This window comes from Bos grunniens, chromosome X (genome assembly GCF_055505025.1).
Source record: "Bos grunniens cultivar Pamir isolate PY7600 chromosome X, Bosgru_T2T1.0, whole genome shotgun sequence".
Taxonomy (NCBI): domain Eukaryota; kingdom Metazoa; phylum Chordata; class Mammalia; order Artiodactyla; family Bovidae; genus Bos; species Bos grunniens.
This window is the reverse complement of record NC_141194.1, coordinates 107,108,539-107,120,732: the sequence shown is the minus strand read 5'-3', so window position 1 is coordinate 107,120,732 and position 12,194 is coordinate 107,108,539. Positions and strand designations below refer to the sequence as shown.

The following is a 12,194-nucleotide window of genomic DNA, read 5'->3' as shown; positions in this document are numbered from 1 at the left end:
GGTTATAGGCAGATACTTGGACTTTATACCAAACCTAGGAGCAAAGCATGTGAATTGCAGAGTTGCAGTCACAATTAAATGGTCAGCCCTGATATGGTTGTTATGCTAAGGTAATGGTACTGGTGGAAACGGGTGGAACTCTGAGACCTGGGGTGGGTACATTTAGGCAGACATGAATGAGGCTGTGAACTGCAAACCTCTAAATTGCCCTAAATCTTCTCTGCTGAAGGAGGTGACCTTTCCCCAGTCTCTGAAGCAGTCATCCCTGCTGTGCACACAAGTCTTTCAGTTGCTCCACCTGGAATAGTTGCCTTCCAACCCAGTGGCTAGTCTCCTTAGGCCACTAAGTGGCCACTAACAAAAGCCAGATGAGTCATGGAAAAGTGACAGATCATCACAAATTTAGTCAGGTGGTGATAAAAAAAAATCACAACTCTAAGTGTGGTATCTCCTCTGGAGCAAATTAACACAGCACCAGGTACCTGATATGGAACCACAGACCTGGAGGATGCTTTCTTCTTCATTCACACTGACAACGAAAGTCAGAATAGATTTGCATTTACGAAGTGGGAACACGAGTATGAACTTTATGGTTGATGCCTCAAAGCGATGTCAGTTCCTTTGTTCCTTATCATAATATAGACCCTGAAAGTGAAATGAAAGTGAAAGTCACTCAGTCCTGTCCGACTCTTTGCAACCCCATGGTCGCATGAAATTCTCTAGGCCAGAATACTGGAGTGGGTAGCCACTGAAGTGGATCCCCTTCTCCAGGGGATCTTCCCAACCCAGGGATTGAACCCAGGTCTCCTGCATTGCAGGCAGATTCTTTACCAACTGAGCCACAAGGAAAGCCCAATATAGACCCTAGGGACCCCAAATATATTGACATCCCACAGAACACCATACTGCTCCATTACATGGAAGACATTATGATGACTTCCATGTCAGACTCTTGTGACCCCATGGACTGTAGCCCACCAGGTTCCTCTGTCCATGGAATTCTCCAGGTAACAATATTGGAGTGGGTTGCCATTTCCTTCTCCAGGGGATTGTGCTAACAGGCCCTGGTAAACAGAACATAATAATCACTCTAAATGTTTTTGTGATTAATATATGTATAATCAGAGATATATACACAGACACATAAATATGTATATATTGTGTTGTCAACTAAAAGAAAAATGCACAATGTTAAAGCTGTGAGTTAAATTTTATTCAGGGTCTTACTGAGGAATATAGTCTGGGAGACAAGTCTCTCACATAGCTCTGGGAGCTGCTCCGAAGAGGTGAGGGGAAGCTAGTTTACATGTTTTGCTGTTAAGGCATACATGTAGTCAGACATACATCTTGGTGAAATATTACTGCTACTCACAAAGAACAGATGTTTCAAGTTCATGGTTATACTGTTTTTCTATGTATGGGAAGATGCAAAAAGCAGGGTTCATTACAATTCTTCTTGAAATGCATATTAACTACTTAAGGACCTGTCTGTCCAAAGCACAGAGTATCCTGTTATCATCTTGAGTTTTCTGAAACACACAGTGTTTAAGTTCTGAAACACACAGTGCCTCATCCTGTTATCCTGTTAATCTCTTCTTCTGAACACCCAGTACCCTATCACCAGCTGCAGCAGATTAGTCTTTGTAGACTTGGGTGGTGAGCAAAATGCTCTTTATTCTTTTGTCTGAAGTTTGATAGATATGTATATAGATAAATTATCTTTATTATAAATGAGTATTTCTTGCTTCTGACTTTAATGGGAATGGATCCCATATTTCACTGTTCAATATAATGTTCACTGTTAGTTTCAAATATTTTTTTATCACATTTTAAAAGTTTCTTGCTCCTACTTTATTTGGAAAGGCTGTAGAAACTCATCAAGTGCTTTTTCAGCATCTTGGATATGATCACGTTTATTCTCTTTGCTGTAAATTATACTCTCATTCAATGGCGGGCTGGCGAATGTTTAACAACCAGCTCTGGTGCAAAATGGAGGACAGTCAGGGGAAGGGCCTTTATTTGTAACATCTGCGGATTTCCATGATGTAAGTATTTCCCATCATACCTGATTTCAAGCTGCTGATGCAAGGTCACTGAACGCAGATTTGGGAGCAGCCAGCCACAATTGCTTCTCACAAGCTAGTCCTAGCTGGCTCCAGTACAACTCAGTGCTGCATTCCTGGGAAAACCTCCCTTAGTCATAGTATATTAGTCACTGAATGTTTAGTTGGATCAAAAAAACTGAAATATCTCCATCTCCTCTACCAAACAAGTTTCTGGACTGGTGGTCTAGTCTAATGGCAATAGAGATGTCTCTACAGTTCACACTAACCAGAACTCTGTCATCCCAGAGCATGCCTGATTAATTTACACATTTCAGTCTTAGTCATCTTCCTCCAGTATAATGGTTCTCAAATGTTTAAAAGTCTTTGTACCATCCACATGCTCAGTCCCTCAGTCATTTGCAGCCCCAAGGACTATAGCCTGCCAGGCTCCTCTGTCCATTTTATTTTCCAGGCAAGAATACTGGAGTGGGTAGCCATTTCCTTCTCCAGGGGATATTCCCCACCCAGGGATCAAACCCGAGTCTCCTGCATCTCCTGCATTGGCAGGCAGATTCTTTACCACCTGGAAACCCCAGGAAACCAGGTGTAAACCACCTGGGCAACCATTCACATGCAAAATATTTTTTCATAAGCAACGTCTCATCACAGAAAGTCCCTCATAAAGGGAGCAAAAGAACCCAACACCTTTTAAAGATCATTGCTTCACTGGCCACTATTTTCAATATTTCATAATATTTTGAATGTGAATTTTGAACTGCCAATGATGCAGATCTTTCCCTCTGGTTTTCAAGTTTAAAAGAACACTAATCCTGTCCTTTTAAAATATTTATCTTTGGTTGTGTTAGAAATCAGTGTTAATGTTGACACCAGGTGATGATATATAGCAACAAAATTCTGTCAAAATAACTGATGTGGCCTTAGCCCAGCTCTCTGTACTACAAAGTATCTAAGGAAGACACATAAATGAGCCAATGGCAAACAGAAAACAGCCTTCAGTGTTTTCTAAAGTTAGGCTTGAATATGCAAATCCAGGCTCTGTGGTAATTCCTCACCTCACTCCCTCAAAGCAAGCTTTTAAGGGCTTCACTGGTGGCTCAGTAATAAAAATCTATCTGCCAGTGAAGGAGATGCAGGTTTCATCCCTGGCTTGAGAAAATTCCCTGGAGAAGGCAATGGCTGCCCACTCCAGTATTCTTGCCTGGGAAATCCTATGGACAGAGGAGGCTGGTGGGCTACAGTCCATGGGGTCACAAAGAGTCAGACATGACTTAGTGACTAAACAACAACAAAGGAGGCTTTACTTTGCACCTAAACCCAAATGCTCTCACCAGGCACACTCCATAATTCATTCCTGAGCATTCTTGTCCTAAGGACAGTAAGGGAGGCAGCCAGGGCTGAGTGTCCCAGAAAAAGCAAACACACAAGGGAGCGTGCACCCTCACCGCCTTGGCAATAAGTTGGACTGGGCTTTTAGGGCTTGGAAGGACCCTGCCTGGCAGCCACGTGAGGGCACAGGAGGGGTGCCTGCATATGTCTCCAGTGGGCTCCCCTATACTTGCTTAGCCATTGCTTCTACACTGCTGAAATAGAGGTCCAAAAGCATACCCTAAAAGTCCCACCCATTTGGGGGCACTTATGTCATACAACACTCCACATATTCCCCTTCCCCACCAAATATGCAAAAGCAAGATAGATTCCCAAACTGAGTGCTTAAAACTCACCCACAAAAAATTAGTGCTGTCTACAACTTCGGCCTAAAAGATGCATTTTCCCAAACTGAATGGCTAAGAATGAGAATATATTCTAAAGAGTTCTTGTCACCACACTCAGCGCTAAAGAAAACCTGAGAAAACAGCTAAGTCAGTTTGCATGTATCATTTGGACCAGAAATCTAGTGTCTAAAAATGGAACGCCATCCTGCTTCTGGGGACCAAGGGTACAGTCTGGCATATACCTGATCACACTAGACCAAAGAAGCATGCTGATTTGATATATTTGAGTTGAAGATTTGTAGAAGGGTCCATACTACAAGTAAAACCTGCCCATATGGATTACCTGGACCTCTCGGAACAACCGCAACTGAAAACTCCAGTGCACATCTGACACCATTGCGCTGGAGCTCACCCCGCCTTCTCCCCTACTCCCAGGCCCACCCCGTTTGTACCGAAAACATACACATTGCAGCTAAGGACCACATCGCAAATGATCTCTGTAGATTCATAGGCAGTGTCCATTTTGAGTGAATGAATCCACCTCGGATCTAAAAGGGAACTATCTGTTTGTGCTTCTGCCTTCTGACAAGTAGATAAGCTATTCCCATTTTACAGAGGAGATAAATCTAAACCACAAGTCAGGAGAGTCAGAAAGGCTTTATCATGTATTGAGGGCTGTAGTGACAACCGCGGAGTACTGAATACAATGATTCCAACGTATCAGGTGCATTGAACAAAGGAGAAACTGGACGATCACGCAGGCAGACATCACAATACGCTAAGGAATCAAAATCACCATGAAAAAAATCATGCAGCTAGAGTTCCGAGCCAGAGCTATGCAAATAAATCCTGTGTGAAACAAGGATGTTGGGAAAGGGGAGCCTTCTGGGGGGTGGGAAGCGGGTTGGGGGGACAATTGGGTGAAAGGAACCCAAGGGATTCTCGTTTATGTTGAAATTTCTGGTGAGGTGAGCTGTGTCCTCCGATTCTATTATATGGGTTTTTTTTTCTGCCACTGTCATGGAAACAAGGTGACTTTAGTCAACTACATTCCTCCGGTGGCAAGACAAGTAAGATACACTGCAGAGGCAGAAGCGGCGGGATCAAGATCTTTCATGCTCCCGCAAACGCTCAGGCCGGTGCGTGAGTTTCAGGAACAGGCACAGCGTGGCTGGGTTCCTGTCAGGGATTCGTCAGATCCCCTGGCCAGAAGGGGAGACGGTTTCCTGCAGAACGAGGTGCAGGAGGTGGTTCTGCTCGGCGCTCAGCAGGGGCCACATCTCCACCTGCAGCGACTTGACGGCCTCCGTGTCCTTCTCGTGCGTGGCCATGACCAAGGACTGTAGCAGCAGAAAGAGCTCCTCGGGCAGCGGGCCGCTGCTGTCCTGCCCGTGGCCGTCGAAGGCCTCCCAGGCATACTTCTCCAGGGTGTGCGCGTGCTCCGGTAGGAGCTTGGCGGGCGGCGGCTGCAGGAGCAGCAGCAGCAGCACGCGGGACACCTCGCAGCGGACCAGCACGTCGGCGAAGGCGCCCAGCGCGGCCGGGGCGGCTGCAGCCGGCGGCCCCGCGCCGGGAGGGAGCGGAGGTCCGGGGGCTGCGGGCTGCGGGGGCGGGGGCTGCGAAGGGATGCCGCCGAGCTCCCGTGCCAGGCGTTGCATGTGCGTGAAGAGCGCCAGCGCGCCGCTGTAGTCCCGCGCCAGCAGCTGGCAGGACGCGGCGTGGCCGAGCGCTTGCAAGGCGGCCAGGGGCAGCTGGGGCAGCTGCAGCTGCGCGGCGCGCTGGAAGTGGCCAGCGGCGGCGGCCGGCTGGCCCAGGTCGCGCAGGGCGGCCGCCAGCTCAAGGCAGAGCGCGGCGGCCGCGGCCGGCTGCCCGAGCTCCAGGTGCAGGCGCACGGCGGCGCCCAGCGCGGCGGCAGCGGCCTGCAGGGCCTCCCCGGCGGCGGCGGGGCAGGCCAGGCGCTGGCGCGCGTCGCGCTCCTGCCGCAGAAAGAGGCGCGCGGCCTCTGTCAGCGCCAGCGCCTCGCCGGGCCCGTGGAAGAGCGCCTGCTGGCAGCGCGCCACCGCCAGCTGGCACCAGGCCGCGTACGGCAGGCACTCCTGGGCGCGCAGCTCGCGGCCGAGCTGGGCGAACTGCTCGCCGGCCTCCGCCACGTTCGGCTTCCGCAGGAACCGCTTCTTGAGCTTGTTGGACACCTGACGGTAGCGCGCCAGGAAGTCCCCTGGCTCGGGCCCTGGGCCCGCGCCGCCGCCGCCCAGGCCAGCCGCGGAAGCCGCCATCTTCGCCGCCCCGGCGCTTCCAGGCGCGCTGACGCGACCGGGCGGCGACCGGCGACGTGCCATGCGTCCGGCTCGGGCCCACAGCGCGACGGCGCCGGTGCGGCCGCCCAGACGCTCCCGTCGCCGGGGTGATATGCAAAAGAGCGGGCGCGGAGGTGGGACCGTGATTGGTTGCCGGCGCCGTATGCAAATAGCGGGTCCTGGCGGGGAGCCGGCCGTTGCTAGGTTATAGCTTGCTCCCACAGGTTGCCAAGCAGGGCATCTCCAGGCATCTCTAAAGGCACACGACCAAAAAGTCAACTGGTGATCCCGGGTGACCCTGATTCCGACTTTGCATACGTGCGGGTTGTGTCCCGCCCACCCAAGTCCCCATTCTGCCGCAGTCTCGTGGTCTAGGCCCCTGCCCCCATGGGCATCTAGGCCCTATGGCCATGGGAACCCCTGTCAAGCACGCTGTCCACCATCCCTGCATCCCACGCTGCGGGGCGGTCTGTCACCTTGGCACTTTCACCCTACCACGACGCCGTCCTCTCGGTCTTGAACATCGCCACCAGGACCCTGGTCCCTCTGGGGACTTGGCCTTGCTCCTACTTGCTCAGATCCAACGGGGGAGCCCTCCTTTCCCCGGCCTCCCCTACAGACCCCACTCCACCGCACCCCCGCCACAGCCAGCTTCTCTCACCAGGGCCACTGCATGCACTGTCACCGTGGGCGACCGCTCCTCTCTGCCTGCCATCCCTGACTCCACCCATACCCACAACACTCCCCCTCCACTCCAGTCAGACCCCTGACCACCACCTCTCGAAGGAGGGGTGTCCCACCACCACCTCCCAGGCCAAGTGACTGAAGCACAAACAGGGATGTCTTGAAACACTTACTGATTCGACATGACTGGGCCCGAGGCACCGGGCTGTGCGGTCGGTCAGTGAGCAGGCCTGGCACCCGACAGCCGGGGGGAGGCCTGTCTGGGTGCCGGGGACCTGGGACCCGGGTGTGGTTGAGCAGCTAGTGCCAGGCTAGGGCCACCAGGGAGATGGTTGTCATCCCAAAAGAGCTGCTGAGCAGAACGTTATGGTGGACTGTTGTGTCCACCAGCTCTGAGGTGATGCGCCTCTGACCGCTGTTCTGGGCCTCGTTGCCTGCCAGCTCCAGGACCTTGGCAGTCAGGTGCTACATGATGGCTGCTAGGAAGATGGGTGCGGACGAACTCAGGCGCTGGGCATAGTGGCCTTCCCACAGGAGGCGCTCCATGTGGCTCACGGAGAAAGACAACTCAGCACGGGCGGTGTGGGAGTGGAGACCAGATGACCTTCAACGGCCCCTTTTACTTGGCATGCTGACCTTTGAGCCCGCTTTCTCCGAGGCCTCGCTTTGCGATGCAGTGGGATGAGGTGTGGTGGGATGATATGTGGCAGGATGAGATGCGGTGAAATGAGATGCGGCAGGATGAGTCAGCTGGTCCCATCCTCTCAAGACAAACGGTACTCTCAGACCTCTACTCCGTATCCTAGCAACCATGGACTGGCCCCTCATTGGTCGGGGCACACAGTCTGTGACAGGCAGACTCCCTGAGATCACCGATTTCCCATGCCCCCTACCCCACCCCGACCCCCGCAGGCCTGAGCCTGCAAAGACATGACGCTGGCAGAATCCTGCTCACCCTGCCCACTGGACCCTCTCTTTGTCGGAACTCTCTCTTTCCACGGGAGGAGACCTTTGTACGGAGAAGGCAGCAGACCACCCAGTGGCATCAAGTATACACTGGTGGTGGTGGGCCACCATCACCACTGTGTCTAGTTCCAGAACGTTGGCACCACCACAAAGAGAAACCCCTGTACCGACCAGGCAGTGACTCCCCACTGCCCCCTCCTGCAGTTTCCCCCACCCCACCCCCGTAGTCCTCAGGCAAGCACTCATCAGGTTTCTATCCACAGCCCTTTGCCTGTTCTGGAGACTTCCCAGAGATGGAGCCAAACAATAAATAGGTGGCCTTCTGTGTCTGGCTGCTGTCACTGAGCATAGGGCCCATGCACGTGGTAGCACAAATCAGCACTTCTTTCCTTTTCCTGGATGAATAGTATTCCACTGTATGGTATTCCAATCCCAAAGAAAGACAATGCCAAAGAATGCTCAAACTACCACACAATTGCACTCATCTCACATGCTAGTAAAGTAATGCTCAAAATTCTCCAAGCCAGGCTTCAGCAATATATGAACCGTGAACTTCCTGATGTTCAAGCTGGTTTTAGAAAAGGCAGAGGAACCAGAGATCAAATTGCCAACATCCGCTGGATCATGGAAAAAGCAAAACAGTTCCAGAAAAACATCTATTTCTGCTTTATTGACTACACCAAAGCCTTTGACTGTGTGGATCACAATAAACTGTGGAAAATTCTGAAAGAGATGGGAATACCAGACCACCTGTCCTGCCTCTTGAGAAATCTGTATGCAGGTCAGGAAGCAACAGTTAGAACTGGACATGGACCAACAGACTGGTTCCAAATAGGAAAAGGAGTACGTCAAAGCTGTATATTGTCACCCTGCTTATTTAACTTATATGCAGAGGATATCATGAGAGACGCTGGGCTGGAAGAAACACAAGCTGTAATCAAGATTGCCGGGAGAAATATCAATAACCTCAGATATGCAGATGACACCACCCTTATGGCAGAAAGTGAAGAGGAACTAAAAACCTCTTGATGAAGTCAAAGTGGAGAGTGAAAAAGTTGGCTTAAAGCTCAACATTCAGAAAATGAAGATCAAGGCATCCAGACCCATCATTTTATGGGAAATAGATGGGGAAACAGTGGAAACAGTGTCAGACTTTATTTTTGGGGGCTCCAAAATCATTGCAGATGGTGATTGCAGCCATGAAATTAAAAGATGCTTATTCCTTGGAAGGAAAGTTATGACCAACCTAGATAGCATATTCAAAAGCAGAGACATTACTTTGCCAACAAAGGTCTGTCTAGTCAAGGCTATGGTTTTTCCCGTGGTCATGTATGGATTTGAGAGTTAGACTGTGAAGAAGGCTGAGCGCCAAAGAATTGATGCTTTTGAACTGTGGTATTGGAGAAGACTCTTGAGAGTCCCTTGGACTGCAAGGAGATCCAACCAGTCCATTCTGAAGGAGATCAGCCCTGGGATTTCTTTGGAAGGAATGATGCTAAAGCTGAAACTCCAATACTTTGGCCACCTCATGCGAAGAGTTGACTCATTGGAAAAGACCCTGATGCTGGGAGGGATTGGGGGCAGAAGGAGAAGGGGACGACAGAGGATGAGATGGCTGGATGGTATCACTGACTCGATGGACGTGAGTCTGAGTGAACTCTGGGAGTTGGTGATGGACAGGGAGGCCTGGCATGCTGTGATTCATGGGATCACAAAGAGTCGGACATGACTGAGCAACTGAACTGACTGAACTGAACTGAACTGAACTGTATGGCTAGACCACACATGTTTTGTATCTGCTCAGCAGTGGATGGACATTTAGGTGACTTCTCTCTTGTGCCTACTGTGGTGGACATTCCTGTACGGGTTCTTTTTGAATGCTTGTTTTCAACTCTTTGGGCTTTATATACATGAATAAATTGATGAGTTTATTTCCAGATTCTTTATTCCACTGAGCTGTGTGTCTATCCTTACTCTAATACCACACAGTTTTAATAACTATAGCTTTGGACTAAGTTTTGAAATCCGGAATTGAGTCCTCCAACTTTTTTCTTCTTTCCAGGATTATTTTGGCTATTCAGGGTCCCTTGAAATTCCATATCTATTTAGGGTTGGCTATTACATTCCTGTAAAATGGAGCATTGTGAGTTCCATAGGGATTGCATTAAATATCTAGATACTTTGTCTTCCTATGTCTTCCTAATCAAGACATAAGAATTGAGGTTAAAATGAAGCTGATCTATTTATCAAAAATAATGCTGTGCCCAGAGATTGACATAATGAGTAAAGTAAGTCAGACAGAGAAAGACAAATATCACATGATATTGCTTATATGTGGAATCTAAATAAAAAGGTGCACATGAACTTATTTAAAAACAGAAATAGTCACAAGTGTAGAAAACAAACTTATGGTTACGAAGTTGGAAAGGAGGGGGTGGATAAATTAGGAGTTTGATGAACATTTTACAGTCTACCCCAAGGGTAGACTACTTCACCTGCACAGACATAATTTCCCTTGATCCACTCTTCTTCCTATAATTTTTCTCCTTCATCCTTTGTATTCTAACACCTGTCTAGCCAGGATGGTTTTGAGTGTTGGGTGATGTTGAAAAGTGAATGTGTTAGTCACTCAGCCATGTCTGACTCTCTGTGACCCCATGGCCTGGGACCAACCAGGCTCCTCTGTCCATGGAATTCTCCAGGCAAGAATACTGGAGAGGGTTGCCATTCCTTTCTCCAGTGGATCTTCCTGGCCCTGGGATCAAACCCAAGTCTCCTGGATCACAGGCAGATTCTATACCATTTGAGCCACCAGGGAGCTATTGAGACATGCACAAACAAATTTAGAAGAAAAAACTTGATTGGGAGGAATTGCTTCTTATTCTTTCTTCATTTTACAGGTGTTCTTTGGTAATGTGGATTCATCTGGAGTAAAACACAATATTTTTAACCCTCCAATTATTGCTAGATATATCCGTTTGCACCCAACTCATTACAGCATCCGCAGCACTCTTCGCATGGAGTTGATGGGCTGTGATTTAAACAGTAAGTTTCAAGTCATCCCATGTACTTCCCTCTCCCAACCATGGGCAGTATGACTAGCCATACTAGTTTTCCTGACACAGGGAGGGAGGTGTTTCCCAGGACACAGAAGTCTCAATGCTAAAACCAGTACAGTCCTGGGCAAACCCATCACTTGCTCATCCTAACCATGGAATTCCCCAAGGTCAGCCATATCCTACAAGACTATTAACAAGGCAAATAAAAGCCCAACAGAGCTTAGCAGAGCTGACCAGAAAATCCAGGGCATGTTAACAATAACATGCAAAAGTTAATGCCTGGAAAATGATGTCGTGATGACAACTAGAATGTCAGTGGAGGCAGAACTTTGGCTGCAACCTGTTCTTGTGATGACACTCTTGTTCCATTTCTTCAAGGTTGCAACATGCCACTGGGAATGGAGAATAAAGCTATATCAGATACACAGATTACTGCCTCATCCCACTTACGCAACATGTTTGCCACCTGGTCTCCTTCACAAGCCCGACTTAACCTTCAAGGGAGGACAAATGCCTGGAGGCCCCAGGTAAGAGGGAACAAATTTACCATTTAACTGATTCAGAATAAGGAGCAGTGGTTGGGAAAGAATAGGGACAGCTCTGAACTCTTTCTTCAGCTACTTATGTCATCTGGTTGTGCCCACCAAGAGTGTCAAGGAAAAGTGACTATGCACGGAAAACCCCACAGATATTTAGTAGATGTGCCATGTGCATTCACACAACATTCATTGGGGGAAAGGGATCATTTCCTCCTGGAAACAAAATATCTGTATGCAGTACTGGGCTAATATTTGTCAGTCTGTATATTGCTCATACATTCATTCAGTGAACATTTACTGGGCAGCTATAAGTGGGCAACCCCAGTTGCTTGCTTTGAGTCTAATACGGGGGACTGGCAAACAGATAATTAATATGCAGAGTGATAAGTGCTGAGTTATGATTAAGAAGGCATTTGGTGATTTCTGGGAGCAAATAGTGATCAACAAGACACTACTCTAACTTCCCCAGGTGAATAATCCAAAAGAGTGGCTACAAGTGGACTTCCAGAAGACAATGAGAGTTACAGGAATAACCACCCAAGGGGTGAAATCTCTGCTTACCAGCATGTATGTGAAGGAGTTCCTCATATCCAGTAGTCAAGATGGCCATAACTGGACTCCATTTCTTCAGAATGGCAAAGTGAAGGTATGCTGATCTCATAGGCACAAAACTTCTCTTAGCACTTGACATTTAGGACACTATGAAAGGCAGAGTAGAGCCAAAAGTTGATTATCCTCAGGGATGTTGATGTCATTCAAGATTGTGGCAAGCATCAGAGGGGTGAAGAAAAATAAGAGTTTATTCACAGAATGCTTAATGATCTGTATCAGCAGCAACAACTCAACTTAGATTCATCAAGAATTAACCATG

General features: G+C 48.8%; 3 protein-coding genes across 6 annotated transcripts in view; 1 reads left to right on the top strand and 2 right to left on the bottom strand.

Moving 5' to 3' along the window:
* F8 (coagulation factor VIII) overlaps nucleotides 1-12,194 on the top strand; it is a 142,743-nt gene that overhangs the window by 121,465 nt on the left and 9,084 nt on the right. For all 4 annotated transcript variants that reach the window (XM_086385896.1, XM_086385897.1, XM_086385898.1 and 1 more), the window contains 3 exons: nucleotides 10,626-10,770; nucleotides 11,163-11,311; nucleotides 11,793-11,969. In XM_086385896.1, the coding sequence (XP_086242022.1) occupies nucleotides 10,626-10,770; nucleotides 11,163-11,311; nucleotides 11,793-11,969 (471 nt within the window). The remainder of the gene's footprint in view (nucleotides 1-10,625; nucleotides 10,771-11,162; nucleotides 11,312-11,792; nucleotides 11,970-12,194) is intronic.
* On the bottom strand, nucleotides 1,192-6,156 carry F8A1 (coagulation factor VIII associated 1). The gene has a single exon (XM_086385901.1). The coding sequence runs from the start codon at nucleotides 6,115-6,117 to the stop codon at nucleotides 4,972-4,974; it is 1,146 nt and encodes a 381-aa protein (XP_086242027.1). The 5' UTR covers nucleotides 6,118-6,156; the 3' UTR covers nucleotides 1,192-4,971.
* Nucleotides 7,060-7,614, bottom strand: H2AB1 (H2A.B variant histone 1). Its single transcript, XM_086385903.1, is given in 1 exon segment — nucleotides 7,060-7,614. A coding segment is annotated over 1 exon segment (528 nt). The 5' UTR covers nucleotides 7,588-7,614.

Excerpts from the sequence above, each read along its gene's own strand:
- F8A1 (XM_086385901.1), bottom strand. The coding sequence starts at position 6,117 with ATGGCACGTCGCCGGTCGCCGCCCGGTCGCGTCAGCGCGCCTGGAAGC.